Raw genomic sequence first — 27,049 nt, forward strand, 5'->3', positions numbered from 1 at the left:
ACTTGGACGACCCAGTACACTTGCTGGTTAGTTGTGCGAAGTTGTGTTTATGCCATGGTATTGAACACCAAGTTTTTGGATTCATTACCGGGGATTATTTGAGTTGTGAAAAGTATTGATCACAATTTCGTGCACCAATGTGCCCTGAGGAAAGCTGGCGCTGAACGCCAGTAACAAGCATGGAACTGGCGTTCAACGCCAGAAATATGCTACACATGGGCGTTGAACGCCCAGAACGTGCACCACTTCTATGTTTAAACGCCAGAATGGTATGCTAAGGCATTTTACATGCCTAATTGGTGCAGGGATGTAAATCCTTGACACCTCAGGATCTGTGGACCCCACAGGATCATCTCAGGATCTGTGGACCCCACAGGATCCCCACCTATTATATTCTCCCCTCTTCTCAACATTCATTCTCTTTTTCCAATAAACACTCTTCCCCAAAACCCTTCACCAATCACCTCAATCTCTCTTCCTAATTACCCCCTTCACCACTCACATCCATCTACTCTTCCACATAAACCCCACCTACCTTCAAAATTCAAAAATCTTTCCCACCCAAACCCACCTTAAATGGCCGAACCTACCCTCTTCCCCCTCCTTATATATACCCCTCCATTCTACTTAATTTTCACAGAACACAAACCTCTCTTCTCCTTCTTGGCCGAATACACCTCTCCCCCTCTCCTCCATATTTTCTTCTTCTTCTTCTTTTCTTCCTTCTCTTACTCGAGAGCGAGCAATATTTTAAGTTTGGTGTGGTAAAAGCATAAGCTTTTTGTTTTTCCATAACCATTGATGGCACCCAAGGCCGGAGAATCCTCTAGAAAAGGAAAAGGGAAGACAAAAGCTTCCACCTCCGAGTCATGGGAGATGGAAAGATTCATCTCCAAAGCCTATCAAGACTACTTCTATGATGTTGTGGCCAAGAAGAAGGTGATCCCTGAGGTCCCTTTCAAGCTCAAGAAAAATGAGTATCCGGAGATCTGACATGAAATCCAAAGAAGAGGTTGGGAAGTTCTAACCAACCCCATTCAACAAGTCGGAATCTTAATAGTTCAAGAGTTCTATGCCAATGCATGGATCACTAGGAACCATGATCAAAGTAAGAACCTGAATCCAAAGAATTATCTTACAATGGTTCGGGGGAAATACTTAGATTTTAGTCTGGAAAATGTGAGGTTGGCATTCAACTTGCCCATGATGCAAGGAGATGAACGCCCCTACACTAGAAGGGTCAACTTTAATCAAAGGTTGGACCAAGTCCTTATGGACATATGTGTGGAAGGAGCTCAATGGGAAAGAGACTCCAAAGGCAAGCCGGTTCAACTAAGAAGACTGGACCTCAAGCCCGTGGCTAGAGGATGGTTGGAGTTCATTCAACACTCCATCATCCCCACTAGCAACCAATCTGAAGTTACTGTGGATCGGGCCATCATGATTCATAGCATCATGATTGGAGAGGAAGTAGAAGTTCATGAAGTCAACTCCCATGAATTCTACAAAATAGCCGATAAGTCCTCTACTTTGGCAAGGCTAGCTTTTCCTCATCTTATTTGCCATCTATGTTACTCAGTTGGAGTTATCATAGAAGGAGACATCCTCATTGAGGAGGACAAGCCCATCACTAAGAAAAGGATGGAGCAAACAAGAGAACCCACTCATGGAGCCCAAGGGACGCATGAGGAAGCTCGTCACCAAGAAATCCCAGAGAAGCCTCAAGGGATGCACTTTCCTCCCAACAACTATTGGGAACAACTCAACACTTCCTTAGAAGATTTGAGTTATAATGTGGAACAATTAAGGGTGGAACATCAAGAGCACTCCATCATTCTCCATGAAATAAGAGAAGATCAAAGAGCAATGAGGGAGGAGCAACAAAGGCAAGGAAGGGACATAGAAGAGCTTAAGGACATCATTGGTCCTTTAAGAAGAAGACGCCACTAAGGTGGACTCATTCCTTGTTCTTATTTCTCTGTTTTTCAATTTTTTATGCTTTATGTCTACTTATGTTTTGTGTCTCTACTTCATGATCATTAGTGTTTAGTAACTATGTCTTAAAGTTATAAATAAATTCCATGAATCCTTCACCTCTCTTAAAAGAAAAATGTTTCTAATTCAAAAGAACAAGAATTACATAAATTTCGAAAATTGTCCTTGAATTTAATTCAATCATATTGATGTGGTGACAATACTTTTTGTTCTCTGAATGAATGCTTAAACAGTGCATATTTTTTATCTTGTTGTTTATGAATGTTAAAATTGTTGGATCTTGAAAGAACAATGAACAAAGAACAATGTTATTAATGATCTGAAAAATCATGAAATTGATTCTTGAAGCAAGAAAAAGCAGTGAAAAAGCAAAAGCTTGTGAAAAAAAATGGCGAAAAAAATAGAAAGAAAAAGAAAAAGCAAGCAGAAAAAGCCAATAGCCCTTAAAACCAAAAGGCAAGGGTAAAAAGGATCCAAGGCTTTGAGCAACAATGGATAGGAGGGCCCAAGGAAATAAAATCGGGCGTAAACGGCTAAATCAAGCTGTCCCTAACCATGTGCTTGTGGCATGCAGGTCCAAGTGAAAAGCTTGAGACTGAGTGGTTAAAGTCGTGATCCAAAGCAAAAAGAGTGTGCTTAAGAGCTCTGGACACCTCTAACTGGGGACTCTAGCAAAGCTGAGTCACAATCTGAAAAGGTTCACCCAGTCATGTGTCTGTGGCATTTATGTATCCGGTGGTAATACTGGAAAACAAAGTGCTTAGGGCCACGGCCAAGACTCATAAAAGTAGCTGTGTTCAAGAATCAACATACTTAACTAGGAGAATCAATAACACTATCCGAAATTCTAAGTTCCTAGAGAAGCCAATCATTCTAAACTTCAAAGGAAAAAGTGAGATGCCAAAACTGTTCAGAAGCAAAAAGCTACAAGTTCCGCTCATCTAATTAGAATTAATATTCATTGATATTTTGGAATTTATAGTATATTCTCTTCTTTTTATCCTAATTGATTTTCAGTTGCTTGGGGACAAGCAACAATTTAAGTTTGGTGTTGTGATGAGCGGATAATTTATACGCTTTTTGGCATTGTTTTTAGGTAGTTTTAATAGGTTCTAGTTACTTTTAGGGATGTTTTCATTAGTTTTTATGCTAAATTCACATTTCTGGACTTTACTATGAGTTTGTGTGTTTTTCTGTGATTTCAGGTATTTTCTGGCTGAAATTGAGGGACCTGAGCAAAACTCTGATAGGAGGCTAACAAAGGACTGTTGATGTTGTTGGAATCTGACCTCCTTGCACTCGAAATGGATTTTCTGGAGCTACAAAACTCTAAATGGCGCGCTCTCAATGACGTTGGAAAGTAGACATCCAGAGCTTTCCAGCAATGTATAATAGTCCATACTTTATTCGTGATTAGACGACGTAAACTGGCGCTCAACGCCAGTTCCATGTTGCTATCTGGAGTCAAACGCCAGAAACACGTCACGAACCGGAGTTGAACGCCGAAAACACGTTACAACTTGGCGTTCAACTCCAAAAGAAGTCTCAGCTCGTGGATAGATCAAGCTCAGCCCAAACATACACCAAGTGGGCCCTGGAAGTGGATTTATGCATCAATTACTTACTCCTGTAAACCCTAGTAGCTAGTCTAGTATAAATAGGATAGTTTACTATTGTATTAGTAGTCTTTTGATCATTCGGTCTTGTGACCACGTTTGGGGGCTGGCCATTTGGCCATGCCTGAACCTTTCACTTATGTATTTTCAACGGTGGAGTTTCTACACACCATAGATTAAGGGTGTGGAGCTCTGTTGTACCTCAAGTTTCAATGCAATTACTATTATTTTCTATCCAATTCGATTTATTCTTGTTCTAAGATATTCGTTGCACTTCAACTTGATGAATGTGATGATCCATGACACTCATCATCATTCTCACCTATGAACGCGCGTGATTGACGACCACTTCCGTTCTACCTTAGACCGGGCACATATCTCTTGGATTCCTTAATCAGAATCTTCGTGGTATAAGCTAGAATTGATGGCGGCATTCATGGGAATCCGGAAAGTCTAACCTTGTCTGTGGTATTCCGAGTAGGATTCCAGGATTGAATGATTGTGACGAGTTTCAAACTCCTGAAGGATGGGCGTTAGTGACAGACGCAAAAGAATCACTAGATTCTATTCCAACCTGATTGAGAACTAACAGATGATTAGTCGTGCTGTGACAGAGCATTTGGACTTTTTTCACTGAGAGGATGGGATGTAGCCATTGACAACGGTGATGCCCTACATACAGCTTGCCATAGAAAGGAGTAAGAAGGATTGAATGGATGCAGTAGGAAAGCAGAGATTCAGAAGGAGCACAGCATCTCCATACGCCTATCTGAAATTCCCACCATTAATTTACATAAGTATTTCTATCCTATTTTATTTATCTTTTAATTATCTAATCCAATCACATTTGAATTAGCCTGACTGAGATCTACAAGATGACCATAGCTTGCTTCATACCAACAATCTCTATGGGATCGACCCTTACTCACGTAAGGTTTATTACTTGGACGACCCAATACACTTGCTGGTTAGTTGTGCGGAGTTGTGACTAAGTGTAATTCACGTGTGAGAGCTACCAAATTATTGGAGCCATTGTTGATGATCACAATTTCGTGCACCAGCTAGTCAGTAGGAATTGGAGCTGGGTAGTTAGTTACAAATCTGAATTTTTCCTTTTTGGTATTTTCTTCTGCATTTTCTCTCTGCAACCTTCTATTTTCTGGTTTTACTTGAGCAATGATGAACTAAACCCCCAAATTCATTAGGGGGAGGAGCTCTATTGTAATTCCAATGAATCAATGAAATTCTTCTTCTTCTCAATTCATTTTTGTAGCCATTGGATATATTCTATTTTGATTTAGAATTCTTCACTCCGGAAGGGGGTTGAATTCAATTGAATGCTTGTGTGAACCTCGGAAGGGGAATCACTTGCATTAGAATTGGAGCTCTATCCTTCACTACTCTCTTGATCAACACTATTCGGGAGGAATTGAGATCTTGAGATTTAGTGTGGCTTATGGATGAGAGATTTGCACTTAACCTCTTCTCATGACAATTAGATCAAGGAATTGGCAAGATTGATTATGATTAGAGAGATTGGATTGCCAAGAAATTGAGATCCAATCAACTTCAATCCGCCATAGATCTACTCAAATGATTAAGGAAGGAGTTGAGACCCAATTGATTTATGAAGGATTAGAATATCTCCGATCCCTGATGAATCACTTTCTCTTATTTTTCTTCACTTTAACCTTCTCTGAGTTCAATTTTCATTTGATTTGTCTTGCTGTTTGAATCCTTGCACCTAATTTCCTTTATAATTCATGCAATTTAAGTTCCCTCTCAATTTAGATTTTGCAATTTTACTTTCTTGAGCTCTAAGATTCAGTTATTTACATTTCTTGCAATTTAAGTTTCAGCTCTTTTAATTTCTTGCACTTTAAGTTTCAGCAATTTATCTTTCTTGCCATTTAAGTTTCTGTCAATTTACATCCAGCCTTTAAATTTTTGCTATTTACATTCTGTCAATCAATTTCAACCCAAAACATCAACTATCAGCTTAACTAAATTCATCACCTAACTAAGGTTGCTTAATCCATCAATCCCTATGGAATCGACCTCACTCCTGTGAGTTATTACTACTTGATGCGACCCGGTTCACTTGCCGGTTGCTTGTGTGGAATCATTTTTCCCCCATCAGCTACCTTTTGCATGTCCGAAATGAAACACCACCCATTTTGTTTGTAAGGCCTGAGGTCCTCATGCAGCAGCTCAAGGAACCACCTCCAGTTCTCCGTGTTCTCCACTGGGACAATGGCATATTATTGGCGTCTTGTTCAATGGCTGCCAAGATTTGTCCACCAAATCTTGTTTTCAGAAATGCTCCGTCAAGCCCCATTAGAGGTCTGCAGCCCGCACTAAACCCCTTCTTGCATCCATCCAAACAAATATATATCTTGTCAAAAATGGGTTCTTCTTTGGGGTTGGAATGAGGAATTGTTAAGATGTGCACAGGTGATCTAGGGTTGCACTTCAGCGGAGTCTCAACATAGTCTCTCAACATCCCGTATTGTGCAGCAGCATCACCATACACAATGTGCCTTGCATCTCCAAGTGCTCTTGTCAAGGAAGACTTGTTCAAGTCCAAGTCATATTTGCTTTTGAAGTATGTTAAAGCTTTAGTGTGCTTCAGATTTGGAATTTTTCTATGCTTCTTTACCAACTTGCTTACTAACCACACTCTATTAGATAATCTATTGTCTCCCTTGGGCAGGTATGATCATCATTAAAGATTTTAACTTGCCAGCAAACACCCTCACTATCCTTAGAGGCATAGATAACCCAAGGACATTCCTCACTTTTACACATCACCCTCATTTTTCTTGAACCAAACTCTCTTACATTCCTGTATGCAGTACTCCCTCACAGCCTCCTTAAAATCCAACTTCGTTTTGAATTTCATACATACCTCTAGGCAGAGTTCCCCGAATCTTGTACATTCTCTGAAAACAGGGAATGCTTCGTCATCCTCAACTTCACCAAATTCATCTTCTGAGTTAGGTGTCTTCATTTCTTTCGAATACCAAGAATCTGCCCCATCTAAATCATCATGATATTCATCATGAGCATCATAAACACCAACATTAGAACTAGGGTCTACCATTGGTCCAAAAAATAACCCATCATCTTCACCCGAATCATCCTCAAGCACCAAAGCATCATCAACTTGGAGTATCTCCTTCTTCAATTTACTAACTTTAACTTTTTTAAGATGTTTCTTGTTAACCTCTTTCCTTTTAGCTATTAGTATTGTATTGGTAACCTCTTCATCATTGGAACTCTCTTCAACCCCGGCCTTATAAGCACTATGTCCCTTTAGTTGTATGTCTTGTCACATGACTTTTAGCTAATGCCCAGGTTATATATCTCCTATTCAATGTTGTTCTTGCATCACCTTTCTTTATAGGTTTTTTCGAAGTAACACCTTTCTTCTCTGTCACATTCTTTGAGGGCCATTTGGGTTAGAAAATCTTAGTAGGTTTTGACTTTGGCACTAGTGTTGGAGTACATTTGGGAATTGGAGTTGAATTGGTGGTTGGAGCTGGTACTTGAATATGGTTCATATCTTGGTTGGGTGGAGCAGGGGTAGTAGCCATAGAAATTGGGTTTGGAATGGTAGAGGTTGTCTGCTAGGTGGTTCAATAGTTTTAGGTTGGTTACATGGGTTTGGAACTGGGTGTGGAGGAATAACCCTAGAGCTTGGTCCTGTTCTCAGTAAAACTGGTTGGGTGGGGACTTCAACCACCACCTCCCTGCCCGTTTTGGATGGTGGTTCTTCCAAATACGTTGAATAGATTACTCATAGTACACATGCACCTCTCCATGGTTTCTTTCAACATGGAAGCACCTCTCCAGGAGCTCAGCATCAGAATTTAGTTCCCTTAGACTAGTCTCTAAGGGTCTGTTTGGAACTAGCCACCAAGAATGTTTCACCTTATCATACCCAAGCTCTTTGTAATACTCTCTGATGAAAAAACACATCTAGCCGATCTAGGTTAAGTTTCGGAATCTCTGAAATATGGTCCCTAGTGTATGAGACGACACTGTCTTTACTCATCACAAAGGATCCCCCATAGTGACACACAATAGTAATGAGAGCCATCTGCAAATAACAAATGATCATCAAAATTGTCATCAACTAGGAAGGCACAATAACCCCAATCCCTAACTCACCATGAAAACACATAAACTACATGCATAAACTACATACATACTACTATTTTCAGCACATTACAACTATAGCTACCATCATCACGGACAAAAACAAACAATAAAAATGCAACAACAACATACGAAGAAAACCCTAACACAAATTTTTAGAAAAACACATTACAAAAGGGATGAACGAATGAATATATATCGACTTAACAATGTAGAAAAAGCCATAATTAAGAAAAAAAAGAGGAGTAGATAATAGCTATTTTGTTTCTCCTTTCTATTTTGGTTACCTCTAACAATCAAGATGCTTCTCGTCAGACCACTACGTGTGCAATAGAGACGAGATAATTAGAATGTGCTTGCTTTGTTTGACAGAGAACACCAGAGAAAATCCTTCTCAAAGTAGCATCATTGAAAGAAATAAAGAGAAGAAGAGACTGTGTTGGATTGAGAGAGAAATAGTCACTGCATGTTAAATCCTCTCTAATACACTAACCGACGATGTTTCTATACAATTTGTGAGCCAATTAAAAAACGGCGTCGTTTTGGAAGTCCAGCCTAGCTTCCAGCATGGCATCCGTCAATCCAAGTCATCTTTCCGTCACTGGAAAATACTTCAGGGGCGACAGCGAGTCACCTTTATTAAATTCAGGGACAATATTGGAGCCAATGCAAGTTTAGGCACAACTTTAAAATCCTAGTGCAAGTTCAAAGACCACTTTGAGATTTAATTGAAACTAAAATTCCTGATACCATCATTTGCGAATAAATGACCAACTAAAGATTGGATCTACTCGTCTTCCATGTTTAAATTGAGTATACGGCTAGTTCACTCCAAAGACTTCCATAGAGTAAGAAATGTCTCGAAACATAGTGTTTAGAGACTTTATCCTTAAAAAATATAAAACTTGTAATTGTTCAATATAAAAAGAAAAAGAATTAAAGACCCGTAGGACTAGTAAAAGTGTTTTTTTTTTGTGTAAATTTTAATGGCCAATCATGCTTTGGCGTTAAACATGTCCTTAAAGCCATTACTAAAAAAGCAGTCGACACCAATATTGAAGGAAAAAAATTAGAATATAAGGAAAAATATAGAGTTTCGCTAATGTGTTCTAAAGACATTTAAAAATATTATAGAAACATACTTTACTAGAAATGATTGAAAAAATAAATTTTTTTATATTTCCAATAAATTGAATACATCAAACTCTTTTTTTAAAAAAAATATTATTATATTCTTAAAATGTGCTTTTAAAATACAAAATAGCTAAATCCAAATAAAAATATGGAACTACAAGGTCTAAAAGATAACATGCGCGATCAAATACAGCTTAATCTACCCAAACTTGGAGTTTTACCAAGTTAATCAGATTTCTTGGCCACACTTAATAACACTCCTGTAGTAAGACATATGACTACAAATCCAAGAGAAGCCTCCGTTGATACATGGATTCCTGTATTAATGAAAGGAGGCGTGAACATTCAATTATAGTGGATCTTATATAAGGCCCTGAATTTTCACCAGATATTCAGTTTGGTCTGAGTTTTAGAACCATGAGTTAGTGAACCTTTCGTCGCCAATACAGTTAACCGAATGGACTAGCTGTAAAACTGCTTTAAAGGCGGTTAACCACACACGCAAACATTCTGTTAACTAGATTGGTGATAGAAAACCAACTTGATTAATGATTGTGAGGGATCAAATGGAGTATGTTTAAAACTTAAAAACCAAACTGATTATCAAGTGAGAACTTAGGGACCAAATTGAGTATCATCTCATTGTATAGTACAGACTCACCAAAATAGTCCAGGATCATCTTGCACCCAATGAATCCCAGAACAACAGCAATGGATGGCTAACAAGACCGAAAAGACAGATATCAGTGAGAAGGATGGGATCACAAACTCATAATTGAAAGAATAGCCTGAACAAGGTTATCAAACTCGAGTTCAGGTTCTCAAATTGCATTTTATGATTTATGTTTACACAAGTCGAGGTAACCTTTCGAGATTGATTACCTCGAGCTTAAAACTATGTGAAAGATGGGATTCTCAGTAGCAGATTATGCAAATAAATTATTCTTTCAAATAAGAGCAATGATAATGTAACCTTCCACTTCCCTTTTGCTGAAATGAAAATTTTACCTTCCCTTCAGGATAAATTAACAGATAGAATTTAAGTCAAATAGGTATGACAGAAGGAACATAATCCAAATCAATCTTTCCTATGTGCTCATGTGCACCAGTTTATTTTCAACCACTATTTAGATGAAGTAGCAAATTTCTTCATAGACAAGATGCTAAAGTAAAACACCAATGATAGAGTGGCAACTGAACCTTAGTCTAGAAGAAACATATTTGCTTCTTTTAAGGGATATATACACTTAAACACAAGAATACTCGCACCAACCAAAGGGATATAAATTTAAGTCAACATTTACCTGCAGGAACTCCAACTCTGACATGCCCTCAGATATTATTGGGTAAAGTGACCTTAAACCTACAATTAAATATGGAAGCACTTTATTATTGCTTATCCATGCGAAAATCAATTTGCACAACTGACTGTTAGACAGATTCACATCTTAGAAGTTAGATAAATAGCAAAAATGAATCTTTTCACCTGTCCAACCTCACATGGCCATGCAGTAGAGAAAAATTGTTTAATTCTTTGTCTATTTTGTGGAATAAAAGAACCTCATTTTTTGTAACAAATTACCATTCATAAGATTATTCATTATATATTCAATGAGAAAATCAAACTGATGAAATACCCTTACATGGCAGAAAAGTACTTGTAGGGTTTCAAGAATCCAGATGTCAAATATTATAACTGAAGAAATAATTTCTAAGACATACAACTATACAAGAACGAAGTTCAAATATATTAGTATTTATTCAAAAATGAATGAGGCAACAGAACTTACTCAAAATGGCAAAAAGATTAGACGAAAATACTACAAACGGATCCCGAGTTACGCCAAAAACTGCAGGTATTGAGTCAACCTAAATGAAAACATCATGTCAACATTCAAGTACCAAATTGACTAGAAAATGCTTGCAATGGCAAAGAGGGATTAGAAAACCTACTGCAAATGCAATGTCACTGAACTCAACAACTGCTACAGTAAGAAGCAAAGGGGTGGCCTGCCCAAAATGTTTTATCCCTGTTAGAAATTAAGTTGAAATTAATTTAATCCAGATTATAGTCACTGAAAATGAAGGGAAGCAATGAGTCTAAATGCAGCGAAGTTCAAGGGTTTTGAGCTGTGGGAAGGCAACTGAATGAACCAAGACAATAAGGAAGTAATATCAATTTGTAACTGACTAATTGACGGTCGGACAGTTATAAAGCACTTACTTTCCACAGCCCATCTTGACTTGTTATGAAACGATTTCCATCGTAATATGCTGCAAAATGTAAAAAAAAAAACAACTCCAATAAGCTGAATGGTAGAAACATGCCAAGTCAAAATGCAAAAGCTAACAGCATATTTTCCCATCTTGATTTGTCAACGGTAACATATAAGTTCAAATGCCTGCGTGGTTCTGTATATATATCTGCATACGCTAATCAAGCAGTACAAAATGGAACATTTATATTAAAAGAAATCTAAATTAAAAATATAAAAAAAAAATGATGACAGGATTAATCAGCAGCAAATTCCAACTAGGGAAAGAGAGAAATAAGCATGACCACAGAACATTACTTGTTACAGGGATAAATTTCTGGCATGTCTTCACCACATAGTTATTAGATAAGTCCGACTCATCATCTTCACTGGCAAATAGCTATTCATAAAAACAAGAAAATGCTGCAATCAAATCCATATTCCATATAATTCTGAACATCACAATGAGAAGCATAGAATTCATAGGATACAATAATAATTAACCAGGTAGTCAAGAGTTCGATCTTGCCACTCTCGTGTTCATAATTAAATGTTAATTCCACTGTGAGATATAGTTGGCATATTCATTTTCCCTGTCAAAGCCTAGATTGGTGCTAGAGAAACGTGAACTCTGCACGACATTCTAAGCTTTAAGGATCATTGATTTTTTAAAGTAATAGACATAGAAAGTGTTATGCCAAGAAAATATGTGGGGAACACATTGGAAATTACAAATCTTCACCTTAAATGATGAGTAAAGTAATATAGCGGCCAATAGAAGGTTGACTGCCTCAAACGTCTGAAATTAGTGTAATAATAAATGATACAGGATGATTAGAAAGTTTAAGCTTAACCAATTACTAACTGAAAATATATAGAGATGATAAGAGAAAAATATACCTCAAGGGTGGCTGTTCCAAGAAGTATTAATGTTAGGCGAAAGATAACTGCGCCAGCAATACCATAAGAAAGTACACGATTCTGTATTCAATAAGAAGTAAGTGAAAAACTGATTTGCAATCAAAGATTTTCTTTTTAAATATTTGATGCAATATTAACGAGTTGAGCAACAACAATTTGGAATATCTCATAGTTTAAGATGGCAACAAGTTTATCCAGAAAGAAAATGTTGGCAAAGAAGTTAATGCATCACCTGGTACATAATTGGCACTTTGAAGTATTTGAATATCAGAACGAAGACAAAGAGATTATCTACAGAAAGACTTTGCTCCAATATGTATCTAATAGTGCACAATGGTCAAAAGCCACCATCCCGTTCAATACAATAAGAAGTTGAAGAAAGTTAAAACAAAGAGGAATGGAAGATTTGTATAAAATATTTTATCTAACCATAGTTATTATAAATAAACATCCAACATGTGTTAACTTTTAACTCCTGCTTTGGATCAGTCTAGTAATCACACTATTCTAGGCCCATATAAAGAAGGGTATTAGAGAAGAAGAACACAAGATGAAGTCTGGTTCATTAAAACTAGCATGAAAGCATCTAGAGCATGCCACATCGTAACGGATAAGGAAACGGAAATTTTGCTAATTACTGTGTCTGATTCCTCAAGAACATTAGTTATGCTAGAACTGTATAATTTACCCAGCGAAGAATTCAGATGCCTTGTCAACACCCTCTTTAAATCCCAAACCAACACCAAATGCCACTGCCGCACTCACCTATGATAAATCATAAATAAACTAACTTGAACATAAACAAACAAATAAGATACAAAAGACAGCATTCTAAAACTAATTAATCAACTACAGTTAGCTGAGATTTTCCAACCCATAAGACCACATTTCTAACAGAAGAGCTGTAAGTTTTATCTCCCAGAGACTCTTGTGTACTTTTATCCTTAGATGGCTCCTTCTTGCTAATGTCTTCTTTTGGTTGAGCGTAGATTCTCTTTACATCTGCATGTTCATCCAACTATCACTTATAAATAATGCAACAAAAATATCATAAAAATGAGATAACAGCACCAGAATTAGATGCGCTATATGAACAAAGTTGTTGGCACAATGACAGAAACACTACAACCCTATAGTTAACATGGGTTCTACTCCTGGAGAGAACACCAATTGGAAAAGCAAACTTGATGCTGCTCGAAATAAAGGGGGCTAATCTCCTTCTTTGGTAATAGGGAGGGGGATTCACCCAAAAAGATTAACCTAGCCTCCATCTGAAAGAGGTATCTTTCATAAATAGATATCTATACATAGGGCTGGCAATGGGATATTAAACCTATTTTCTTAGCTCAATCTCAAGCGCACAACCACTCCAATGGTCAGAAACACTCGAATCTCAATGAACCAAAAAACAAACATACTATTAGTATTTGGTCATTGACCATTATCCAAACCGTATTAGCTCAACGAATAATATCCAACAAATATATCTCTTTTCACACATACACTCGGCTACAAAATAAAACTGAGTCAGTAAAAGAATACCATCAAATACTAACACCTTAAACTCAAGTGTTATTGGTTCAATTAATTGTTTCAACGAAATTGACTGTGAATATGTGTATCAATAAAGAGCATGAACTAATAAATCGAATTCGAAATGTCGAAAGTTTAAGCTTAGCCTCAGCTCATTCAACATTCAGGCCAAAGTTGTCAGCACTATTATCGTTTATCAAACCTAGAACAGCAAATCAAGTCATGAGCTTGCATAATCTGATTTTCATTTTCTACATTTTGAATAATCTGAAAGCTATGAACATTTCAAAATCCACAAAAAATTAAATAATTCTTCTTTTTTATTCAGAGATAGTTACCTGAGGGAGTTAATCTACCATCCTTAACTACTCGCTTGAAGCCCAAAATTGGAAAAAAGAGAGCACCGCGAGAATGACAATCTGCCACACATTTTTTTTATTATTATTATTTTGTAAAAGTATAGAATTTGTCAGGTGCTAAAGAAAAAGGAAATTAAGATTAGATACTCTCATGTTATATTATAATTTATAAATGGAGAGGAATTTATAGAAAAGGAAGACGAGACGATAAATGATTAGGATATGAAGTTAAATAGAAAGAAGAGAGGATAGACCAGAGGAAAAGGAAGAGACGAGGGGAGAGAATTTGGAGTGTGAGAGTGAAACCCTGTCACTGTGTTGGAATTTGAATGGGATTTTGATGCCGTTGTGAACAACGGAGGCTAATCCCATATCTCTCTTTTCTTCTTGCTGTGCGTAAGTGAGCGATTGGTGGTGACTTCATTCTTCTAAGAATAAGAACTTTGGGAACTAGATAACGACATGAGGGTCGAGGGATATTACCCAATCACGCTGCGTTGCGTTGCCTTGCGTTGTGCCAGCACTACAGATCAAGGCAGCAAAATCTCGTATTTTAAGTTTTTAACAAAAAGTAATTACCGAGTATCAAGATTTTAAAAACGATATTTTAGTCTTTAGATTTTATTTTAATAGAGTTCATAATTCATTTTTTAGGAGAATAATTATCTAAATCAGTCTCCAAAAATTTTAAAAACAAATATTTTAGTCTCAAAAAAATTAATATACAGATTAATCTCCAATATCTTTTTCTGTTAGACATCACAATCTTCCGTACAAAAAAAATAAAATAATTATTATTAACTGCATGATAATACTATATCATAATTTTTTATATTTTTCAACAAAAATAATAATAAATTTATTTATTAAATTCTTATATATATATGTTCACTCAATAATAATAATAATAATAATAATAATAATAATAATAATAATAATAAAATTATTAGAAATTATTCTACAAAAATTTAAAGTTGAAATTATTTGATAGTTTTGTATTTAATATAATCAAAAGATGTCCTATTTTAAAAACATGTTTGTATTAAAAGAAAGTGTTTTAATTTAGATTTCAAAACATCATTATTCACCTTATTTGTTTCTAATAAAAAGAGTGTATTAATATGCTAGTATCATGGTCCACATGCACAAAGCTTAGTTAATAATAATAATAATAATAATAATAATAATAAAGAAGGTCGACATATAGTAAAAATAAAATAGATGGGAGACTGTTTTGTCTGATAAAGAAATCGTTGGGGATTTATTTATGTATTAATTTTGTGGGAAACTAAATTATTCGCTTTTAAAATTTTTGGGATTGATCTGGATAATTACTCTGCTGAAGAATGAACGGGAGACTGATTTGTCTGTTGGAGTAAAACTTTGGGGATTGATCTATGTATTATTTTTTTTTAGGGACTAAAATATCCACTTTTAAAATTTGTAGGAACTAATTTGAGTAATTACTCTTAATTAAAATTAGTGTATGTTCTATACTGGGATAATATATAAAAATATATAAAGTTTTTTATTAAAAAAAATAAATAAAATATATATAAAAATTATCACTATAAATAATGTCTTTTGTTCTTTTCTTAGTTAGAAATGTTAATAGATACTTGTAAAAATGTGATGGGTTCTTTTTTCTCTTCATTTCTTTTTAAAAAATTAGTATCTTTTGTCTCCTTTCTATTTTTATCATAAGTAGGGCTAAAAATATATTAGATCAAATTTTGCTCTTAACAGACCAAATTTATCATACTGTTAATTGGTCTAGGTTTAGTCTGCAATCTGTTATAAACTTGTTTTAAAATACTAAATATGATTTATTATTTTACCTGATGATGACAAGTCATCTTATACTAGTTGCACAAGTATTTTTCATCTGTTTCATTAGGTTTTATGTATTTTTTTGCACAATAAGTATGTGATTGGAATGGAATTCCATGTTTATCTTGATTTAATCAAACATCATTAATTTTATACAAAATTATGAGATTTATGCAAGAATTAAGTGATTATTATAAACGATGCAATTTCTTATGATTTTGGTGAGACTTTGATTTCTTGTTTGATTGATTTTAGGTGAGAAAGTGAAGAAAAGGAGAAGCACTCCAGAGTAACGTCGCATTCAAAGAAAGAACGCCACGCTCACTTGCGACGCGCATGCGCACAGGACGCCTACGCGTCAGGGATGAATTTTCTAAGAACCACGCGCACGCGTGCATGACGCGTACACGTGGTAGTGGTTGGCACTCGTTTTCAAAGAGAGCGCTACGTTTATTTACTCAGCATTTTCAGGTAGATCGAAATTTGGAGGCAAAGTTCCACAATCGATGCGTTCGCGTGCATGACGCGCACGCGTCAATGGAGTACCTGGAACAAAGCACGCGCACGCGTGACTGGCGTGAAAGCCTGTAATTGAGATTTTACTATCCACGCGCACATGTAGAGGATGCGCATGCGTGGACAGCGCTCACTAAGCCAACGTATCGCTCAATAAGAGAACGCTATTGAAGATGTGTACGCGTGAAAGGGACGCACAAGCATGATGGGAGCTGAAGACTCATAGTGACGCACACGCGTCAATGAGCAAAGTCGCAAAGGGACGCGCGTGCGCGCAAGGGACATGCGCGCGTGGATGAATGAATGCTGCGCTCACTTTGAGAATACAACGTTCTCCTGGAAGCAAAAATCAAGTACCATTTTGATCCACTTCTTCACAGGCCATAAAGCCCACTCCAAGTGCTTGATGACAGGTGGGGAAAATTTATAAATAGGAGCAAAATTTGATTTTATAGGGGGTTCTCTTTTAATTTCTTTTTAGAATTTTAGAATTAAGATCAGATCTGAGTTTTTCTTTCTATTTTGTTTTCTCTCTTCTGCAATTTTTACTTTTCTGTTTGGGTCCTGGACTTCGGACTGAAGAATTCTTCTGAATTCCTTCATCGTGGAGTTTTCTTTTATTTTTCCTTGGATAGTTTTATGAGTTGGAGATCTGATCATAGTTTACTTTCTGTTTTTCTTTCTTCTAAAACTTCTTTTTTGTTTTGTTAAGAGAGCAATTGAGAACTAAATTTTCTTTCTGTTTTTGTTATTCTTCTGCAATTGTCAATTTCTCTTTTAGGATTTTAAAGTTGATCTAAATTTTTATTCTATTTTAATTCTTCTGCAATTTCACTTTTTTGTTTTGTTACTGACTGATTTGAACTCTGTCATCTGAGAGTTCTTTAGTTTACTACACTTTATATTTTTCAGTTCTCTTTTGATTCCCATTACCCAGATCCTTTTATTCTTCATGCAATTTAAGTTTTCTGTCAATTTATATTCAACAATTTAAAATTCTTGCACTTTAAAGTTTCAGTCATTTACCTTTCTTGCAATTTAAGTTTCAGCTCTTTTAATTTCTTGCATTCTAAGTTTCTGCAATTTACTCCTTCAGCACTTTAAGATTCTGCCAATTTACTTTCTGCACTCTAGTTTACTTGCAATTTCACTTATGTTAATCAAATTTCACTCAAATCATCAAATATTTGCTTAACTAAATTCATTACTATACTAAAGTTGCTCAATCCATCAATCCCTGTGGGATCGACCTCACTCCTGTGAGTTATTACTTGATGCGACCCGGTATACTTGCCGGTGAGTTTGTGTGGAATCGTTTTTCCCTCATCAAGTTTTTGGCGCCGTTGCCGGGGATTCATATAGATTGACAATGATTAAGTAGGTGATAATCTAGATTAAGCAAATTTCTTTTGTTTTTCTTTTAAGCATATTAACTGTTTGACACGTTGTGTCACCTAACCCTCTAACTACATTCTAGCATTAGAATATCCAGTTTCCATTTGGGTTGTTTGTGATTGAGCAAGTCATGGAGGATGAGAAAGAAGTATCCAACAATGCTTAACCTGTAAGGAGGGTGTTGGCCTCTTACACTATTCCTAATCCTAGACACTGTGGGAGCAGTATACTCACTCCCAATGTTCATGCAAATAACTTTGAGTTGAAGCATCAACTTATTACTCTGGTGCAGAACAATTGTTCCTATGGAGGAGGTCCACTTGAAGATCCAAACCAACACCTATCCATCTTCCTCAGGATTTGTGAAACTGTCAAAACAAGTGGTGTGCATCCAGACATCTACAAGCTGCTGTTGTTTCCATTCTCTTTGAGGGATAAGGCCTCTCAATGGCTAGAGACATTTCCCAAAGAAAGCATCAATAATTGGAAAGACTTAGTGAGCAAATTCCTAACCAAATTCTACCCACCTCAGATGATCATTAGATTGAAAACAGAAGTGCAAACATTCACTCAAATGGATGGAGAATCACTTTATAAGGCTTGGGAGAGATACAAGGCCTTGATCAGAAAGTGTCCACCTGAGATGTTTAGTGAATGTGATAGACTTCAAAATTTCTATGAGGGCTTGACTCTGAAAGCCCAAGAGGCCCTTGATTATTCGGCAGGAGGTTTAGTACAACTAATGAAGACAGCTGAAGAAGCCCAACATCTCATAGACACTGTGACCAACAATCAATACTTTTATGCTCATCAAAGGCAACGCCAACCAGCTCCCAAGAGAGGTGTCTTGGAGCTTGAAGGTGTTGACACTATCTTGGCACAAAACAAATAGGTCACCAATAACTTCAGCAACAAATGGAGATGATGGCCAAGAAAATTGATGGACTGCAAATTGCTACAGTAAATACACAAAGCCAATCTCAAAACTCACATGGATGGAATCAATCTGAAGAAGGTTTTGGGACATTCAATTATGAGCAACAAAGCCCTGAGCAGGTGCAATACATGAATAACACCTCAAATTTGTTCCAACACAACTTTCATGGTGATGCACACAATCCATCCTGGAGAACTCATTCTAACTTGAGGTGGGGTGAGCACCAGAATTAATGACAAAGGGACTTCAACTATAACAGCATGAGCAACACAAACAACCAAAGCCATTCATCCAATAATACTAACGAATTCAAAAACCCACAAAACACATATCACCAACCCCATAACAACTCACAAAACCACCAGAATAACTTTTTCACATCCACATTCTATCCACCAAATACCCCCACAAATAATTCAAACAACTTCCAGCAACAATCATCTCATTTCAAACAACCACAACTAAATCCGGACTCTCAAAAAATTTCTAGTCTAGAGATAATGATGGAGCAACTCATGAAAAATCAAGAGATGGCAAGACAGGATCAGGAAGCTGCAAGAAAAGATCAAGCCCTGGCATTCAAAAACCAAGAGGCCTCAATTAGAAATCTTGAAAGACACATGGGGCAAATGGCTAAGCAAATTTCAAAAATAGGTGAGAAGAGAGCAAATGCCTTCCCTAGTTCCACTAAAGGCAACCCAAGAGACAAAGGAAAAGCTATAAAGTGGGAGGAGTGCAAAGCAATCATAGTGGGAAGTGAGCAGACTATGAAGAAGGAAGCCATCAATCAGGAAGAACACAACAGAGAAGTTCCACAAGAAGAGACAGAAGAGAAAAGTGAAGAGGATCAGGAAACCAAAAATGCACAAATCTCAAAGGGAGACAAGAACATCCTTGAACCACAGCTACAAGGGAAGATGGAAGGGGTGAAGCCATATGTCCCAAAACTTCCATATCCTCAAAGGTTCAAGAAAGAGAACGAGGATAAGCAATATTTAAAATTCCTGGATATATTCAAGACACTCAGCATCAATATTCCTTTCTTAGAAGCACTTGAACAGATGCCATTATATGCCAAATTTATGAGAGAAGTGCTAACAAAGAAAAGATCCCTGAAGGAAGGACAGATTGTTGAAATGACAATGGAGTGTAGTGCTATTCTCTAAAGAAGTTTGCTAGAGAAGAAAGATGATCTTGGACGCTTTTATATACCCTGCACCATAGAAAACATAATTGTTGAGAAGTCATTCTGTGACCTTCGTGCAACCATAAACTTGATGCCTCTGTCTCTCATGAGGAAACTACAAATTTTTGAGCTAAAATCTACTCGAATAGCTCTCCAAATGACTGATAAATCCATTAGCATTGGGAGTTATGGAGAATGTGATGGTTGGTGCACGAAATTGTGATCATCAACAATGGCTCCAATAACTTGGTAGCGCTCTCAAACGTGAATCACACTTAGTTACAACTCCGCACAACTAACCAGCAAGTGCACTGTATCGTCCAAATAATACCTTACATGAGTAAGGGTCGATCCCACGGAGATTGTTGGTATGAAGCAAGCTATGGTCATCTTGTAAATCTCAGTTAGGCGGATAATAAATGTTATGGAGCTTTCGAATAACAAATAATAAATAAATAGGAAACAAATATAGAGTTACTCATGTAATTCAATGGTGGGAATTTCAGATAAGTGTGTGGAGGTGCTTGTCCCTGTTGGATCTCTGCTTTCCTACTGTCTTCCTCCAATCCTTCTTATTCCTTTCCATGGTAAGCTGTATGTAGAGCATCACCGTTGTTAATGGCTACATCCCATCCTCTCAGTGAAAAAGGTCCAAATGCTCTGTCACAGCACGACTAATCATCTGTCAGTTATCATAGTGGGAAGTGAGCAGACTATGAAGAAGGAAGCCATCAATCAGGAAGAACACAACAGAGAAGTTCCACAAGAAGAGACAGAAGAGAAAAGTGAAGAGGATCAGGAAACCAAAAATGCACAAATCTCAAAGGGAGACAATAACATCCTTGAACCACAGCTACAAGGGAAGATGGAAGGGGTGAAGCCATATGTCCCAAAACTTCCATATCCTCAAAGGTTCAAGAAAGAGAACGAGGATAAGCAATATTTAAAATTCCTGGATATATTCAAGACACTCAGCATCAATATTCCTTTCTTAGAAGCACTTGAACAGATGCCATTATATGCCAAATTTATGAGAGAAGTGCTAACAAAGAAAAGATCCCTGAAGGAAGGACAGATTGTTGAAATGACAATGGAGTGTAGTGCTATTCTCTAAAGAAGTTTGCTAGAGAAGAAAGATGATCTTGGACGCTTTTATATACCCTGCACCATAGAAAACATAATTGTTGAGAAGTCATTCTGTGACCTTCGTGCAACCATAAACTTGATGCCTCTGTCTCTCATGAGGAAACTACAAATTTTTGAGCTAAAATCTACTCGAATAGCTCTCCAAATGACTGATAAATCCATTAGCATTGGGAGTTATGGAGAATGTGATGGTTGGTGCACGAAATTGTGATCATCAACAATGGCTCCAATAACTTGGTAGCGCTCTCAAACGTGAATCACACTTAGTCACAACTCCGCACAACTAACCAGCAAGTGCACTGTATCGTCCAAATAATACCTTACATGAGTAAGGGTCGATCCCACGGAGATTGTTGGTATGAAGCAAGCTATGGTCATCTTGTAAATCTCAGTTAGGCGGATAATAAATGTTATGGAGCTTTCGAATAACAAATAATAAATAAATAGGAAACAAATATAGAGTTACTCATGTAATTCAATGGTGGGAATTTCAGATAAGTGTGTGGAGGTGCTTGTCCCTGTTGGATCTCTGCTTTCCTACTGTCTTCCTCCAATCCTTCTTATTCCTTTCCATGGTAAGCTGTATGTAGAGCATCACCGTTGTTAATGGCTACATCCCATCCTCTCAGTGAAAAAGGTCCAAATGCTCTGTCACAGCACGACTAATCATCTGTCAGTTCTCGATCATGTTGGAATAGAATCACTTGATTCTTTTGCATTTGTCATCACGCCCAACAATCGCGAGTTTGAAGCTCGTCACAGTCATTCAATCCCAAAATCCTACTCGGAATACCATAGACAAGGTTTAGACTTTCCAGATTCTCATGAATGCCGCTATCAATTCTAGCTTATACCGCGAAGATTCTGATTTAGGAATCCAAGAGATATGCGCCTGGTCTAAGGTAGAACGTAAGTGGTTGTCAGTCACGCGTTCATAGGTGAGAATAATGATGAGTGTCATGGATCATCACATTCATCATGTTGAAGTGCAACGAATATCTTAGAATAAGAACAAGCGGAATTGAATAGAAAATAGTAGTAATTGCATTGAAACTTGAGGTGTAGCAGAGCTCCACACCCTTAATCTATGGTGTGTAGAAACTCCACCGTAAAAATACATAAGTGATGAAGGTCCAGGCATGGCCGAATGGCCAGCCCCTAAACATGATCAAAAGACTGAATGGTCAGAGACTAAACAGTCAAAAGACTTCTAATACACTAGTAAAAAGTTCTATTTATACTAAACTAGCTGCTAGGGTTTACAGAAGTAAGTAATTGATGCATAAATCCACTTCTGGGGCTCACTTGGTGTATGTTTGGGATGAGCTTGATCTTTACACGAGCTGAGGCTTATCTTGGAGTTGAACACCAAGTTGTAACGTGTTTTTGGCTTTCAACTCTGGTTCGTGACGTGTTTCTGGCGTTTGACTCCAGATTGTAGCATAGAGCTGACGTTGAGCGCCAGTTTACATCGTCAAATCTCGAATAAAGTATGAACTATTATATATTGCTAGAAAGCTCTAGATGTCTACTTTCCAACGCCGTTAAGATCGCACCATTTGGCATTCTGTAGCTCTAGAAAATCCATTTCGAATACAGGGAGGTCAGAATCCAACAGCATCAGTAGTCGTTTGTCAGCCTTTTATCAGAGTTTTGCTCAGGTCCCTCAATTTCAGCCAGAAAATACCTTAAATCATAGAAAAACATACAAACTCATAGTAAAGTCCAGAAATGTTAATTTAGCATAAAAACTAATGAAAACATCCCTAAAAATAGATAGATTATACTAAAAACTATCTAAAAATAATGCCAAAAAGCGTATAAATTATTCGCTCATCACATCACCAAACTTAAATTGTTGCTTGTCCCCAAGCAACTGGAAATCAATTAGGATAAAAAGAAGAGAATATACTATAAATTCCAAAATATCAATGAATATTAATTCTAATTAGATGAGCAGGACTTGTAGCTTTTTGTTTCTGAACAGTTTTGGCATCTCACTTTCTCCTTTGAAGTTTAGAATGATTGGCACCTATAGGAACTTAGAATTTCAGATAGTGTTATTGATTCTCCTAGTTAAGTTTGTTGATTCTTGAACACAGCTACTTTTATAAGTCTTGGCCGTGGCCCTAAGCACTTTGTTTTCCAGTATTACCACCGGATACATAAATGCTACAGACACATAGCTGGGTGAACCTTTTCAGATTGTGACTCAGCTTTACTAAAGTCCCCAGTTAGAGGTGTCTAGAGCTCTTAAGCACACTCTTTTTTGCTTTGGATCACCACTTTAACCACTCAGTCTCAAGCTTTTCACTTGGACCTGCATGCCACAAGCACATGGTTAGGGACAGCTTAATTTACCACTTAGGCCTAGATTTTCTTTCCTTGGGCCCTCCTATCCATTGATGCTCAAAGCATTGGATCCTTTTTACCCTTCCCTTTTGGTTTTAAGGGCTATTGACTTTTTTTGCTTGCTTTTTCTTTTTCTTTCTAAATTTTTTTATTTTTTTCGCAAGCTTTTGCTATTAACTGCATTTTCTTGCTTCAATAATCAATTTTATGATTTTTCAGATTATCAATAGCATTGCTCTTTGTTCACCATTCTTTCAAGAGCCAACAATTTTAACATTCATAAACAACAAGATAAAAAATATGCACTGTTCAAGCATTCATTCAGAAAACAAAAAGTATTGTCACCACATCAATATAATTAAACTAAATTCAAGGATAATTTCGAAATTCATGTACTTCTTGTTCTTTTGAATTAGAAACATTTTTCATTTAAGAGAGGTGAAGGATTCATGGAATTATTTATAGCCTTAAGACATAGTTACTCAATACTAATGATCATGAGGTAGAGACACAAAATATAAACACACATATAGCATAAAAATCGAAAAACAGAGAGATAAAAACAAGAAAGTTAAGGAATGAGTCCACCTTAGTGAGGGTGGCGACTTTTGAAGGACCAATGGTGCTTTTTGAGCTCCTTTATGTCTCTTCCTTGCTTTTATTGCATGATCACTAGTGATTTTGGTGTTCCTATCCTTAGTTGCTTCCAATAATTATGTGGAGGAACATGTATCCCCTGAGGCATCTCAGGGATTTCTTGATGAGGGAATTCCTCATGCTCTCTTGATGTGCAGTCAAATGCTTTTCTACTGAGCTATGGACCCTTGAGATGAATCTCTCCATCTCCCATGACTCAGAGGTGGAAAAAAATTTTTGTCTTCCCTTTTCTCTCTTTTTTTTTTGAGGTTTCTCTGGCCTTAGGTGCCATCAATGGTTATGGAAAAACAAAAAAAATGCTATGCTTTTACCACACCAAACTTAGAATGTTGCTCGCCCTCGAGCAAAGAAGAAAGAATGGAAGGAGAAGAAGATCTGAAGGAGAGGGAGAGATGTGTATATTTCGGCCATATGGGTGGGATTGGGTGGGGAAGAGATGGATGGATGTGAGTGGTGAAGAGGTGATGGGGAAGAGAGATTGAGGTGATTGGTGAAGAAGAGAGAAGGTGAGTTGAGGTAGGTGGGGATCCTGTGGGGTCCACAGATCCTGAGGTGTCAAGGATTTACATCCCTGCACCAATTAGGCATGTAAAACGCCTTTGCATGCAACTCTGGCGTTTAAATGCCGAAGTGATGCTCGTTTTGGGCGTTCAACACCCAATTGCAGCATGTTTCTGGCGTTGAACGCCAGTTCCATGCTTGTTTCTGGCGTTCAGCGCCAGCTCTCCTCAGGGTGCATTCCTGGCGTCTGAACGCCAGGATGTTGCTTGTTTATGGCATTTAACGCCAGATCCATGCTCTGTTCTGGCGTTGAATGCCAGCCAGATGCTCCTTACTGGCGTTTGAACGCCAGTAATTCCTTCTTCCAGGGTGTGATTTTTCTTCTGTTATTTTTTATTCTGTTTTTAATTTTAGTATTTTTTTCGTGACTCCACATGATCATGAACCTAATAAAACATAAAAGAACAATAAAAATAAAATAAAATTAGATAAATAAAAATTGGGTTTCCTCCCAATAAGTGCTTTTTTAATGTCAATAGCTTGACAGTGGGCTCTCATGGAACCTCACAGGTTATCTGGTCAATGTTGTATAGTCCCAACACCAAACTTAGAGTTTGGTTGTGGGGATTCAACACTAAACTTAGAGTTTGGTTGTGGCCTCTCAACACCAAACTTAGAGTTTGATAGTGGGGGCTCTGTTTGACTCTGTACTGAGAGAAGCTCTGCATGCTTACTTTCCCTTGTTACAGAAGGATAGCCGTGTGCCTTAAACACAAGGTAGTCCCCATTCAATTGAAGGACTAATTCTCCTCTGTTAACATCTATCACAGCTTCTGTTGTGGTTAGGAAAGGTCTTCCAAGGATGATGCATTCATCCTCCTCCTTCCTAGTGTCTAAGATTATGAAATCAGCAGGAATGTAAAGGCCTTTAACCTTTACTAACACGTCCTCTACTAATCCATAAGCTTGTCTTACTGACTTGTCTGCCATTTGCAAAGAAAATATGGCAGGCTGTACCTCAATGATCCCCAGCTTCTCCATTACAGAGAGTGGCATAAGATTTATGCCTGACCCTAGGTCACACAGAGCTTTCTCAAAGGTCACGGTGCCGATGGTATAGGGTATTATGAATTTGCCAGGATCTTGTCTCTTTTGAGGTAAAGTTTGCTGAACCCAGGTATCTAGTTCACTAATGAGCAAGGGAGGTTCATCTTCCCAAGTCTCATTACCAAATAACTTGGCATTCAGTTTCATGATAGCTCCTAGATATTGAGCAACTTGCTCTCCAGTTATATCTTCATCCTCTTCAGAGGAAGAATAGTCTTCAGAGCTCATGAATGGCAAAATGAGGTTTAATGGAATCTCTATGGTCTCTATATGAGCCTCAGATTCCTTTAGGTCCTCAATAGGGGACTCCTTCTTGCTTGAGAGACGTCCCATGAGGTCTTCCTCATTGGGATTCACGTCCTCTCCTTCCTCTCTAGGTTCGGCCATGTTGATTATATCAATGGCCTTTGCACTCTCTTTTTGGATTTTCTTCAGTATTGCTTAGGAGAGTACTAGGAGGAGTTTCAGTGATTTTCTTACTCAGCTAACCCACTTATGCCTCCAGATTTCTGATGGATGATGAGCGGATAATTTATACGCTTTTTGGCATTGTTTTTAGGTAGTTTTTAGTAAGTTTGAGCTACTTTTAGGGATGTTTTCATTAGTTTTTATGTTAAATTCACATTTCTGGACTTTACTATGAGTTTGTGTGTTTTCTGTGATTTCAGGTAAATTCTGGCTGAAATTGAGGGACTTGAGCAAAACTCTGAAAAAGGCTGACAGAAGGACTACTGATGCTGTTGGAATCTGACCTCCCTGCACTCGAAATGGATTTTCTGGAGCTACAGAACTCCAATTGGCGCGCTCTCAACGGCGTTGGAAAGTAGACATCCAGCGCTTTCCAGCAATATATAATAGTCCATACTTTATTCGAATATTGACGACGTAACTTGGCGTTGAACGCCAAGTTCATGCTGCTGTCTGGAGTTAAACGCCAGAAAAACGTCATGATCCGGAGTTGAACGCCCAAAACATGTCATAACTCAGAGTTCAACTCCAAGTAAAGCCTCAGCTCGTGGATTGATCAAGCTCAGCCCAAGCATACACCAAGTGGGCCCCGGAAGTGAATTTATGCATCATTTACTTACTCATGTAAACCCTAGTAGCTAGTCTAGTATATATAGGACATTTATCTATTGTATTAGACATCTCTGGTCTCAGTTTTGTTTTATTCTTCATCTTAGGAGATCATTGATCATGTTAGGGGGGCTGGCCATTCGGCCATGCCTGAACCTTTTGCTTATGTATTTTCAACGGTGGAGTTTCTGCACACCATAGATTAAGGGTGTGGAGCTCTGCTGTACCTCAAGTATTAATGCAATTCTATTATCTTTTATTCAAATCTCTCTTATTCTTATTCCAAGATATTCATTCGTACCTAAGAACATGATGAATGTGATGATAAGTAACCCTCATTATCATTCTCACTTATGAACGCGCGTGATTGA

General features: G+C 37.4%; 1 protein-coding gene across 1 annotated transcript; it reads right to left on the reverse strand.

Annotated features, from left to right (window-relative positions):
• Positions 1-8,928: 8,928 nt before the first annotated feature.
• LOC112742565 (thylakoid membrane protein TERC, chloroplastic) lies at positions 8,929-14,520 on the reverse strand. The gene is made up of 14 exons (XM_025791810.2): positions 14,229-14,520; positions 13,954-14,034; positions 12,957-13,084; positions 12,771-12,847; positions 12,315-12,402; positions 12,062-12,142; positions 11,904-11,960; positions 11,480-11,561; positions 11,131-11,180; positions 10,860-10,916; positions 10,697-10,775; positions 10,211-10,269; positions 9,568-9,625; positions 8,929-9,223 (listed from the first exon to the last, which is right to left on the reverse strand). Exons 1-14 carry the CDS (start codon positions 14,344-14,346, stop codon positions 9,132-9,134), a joined length of 1,107 nt encoding a protein of 368 aa, XP_025647595.1. The 5' UTR covers positions 14,347-14,520; the 3' UTR covers positions 8,929-9,131.
• Positions 14,521-27,049: the final 12,529 nt, after the last annotated feature.

This window comes from Arachis hypogaea, chromosome 2 (assembly GCF_003086295.3).
Source record: "Arachis hypogaea cultivar Tifrunner chromosome 2, arahy.Tifrunner.gnm2.J5K5, whole genome shotgun sequence".
Taxonomy (NCBI): domain Eukaryota; kingdom Viridiplantae; phylum Streptophyta; class Magnoliopsida; order Fabales; family Fabaceae; genus Arachis; species Arachis hypogaea.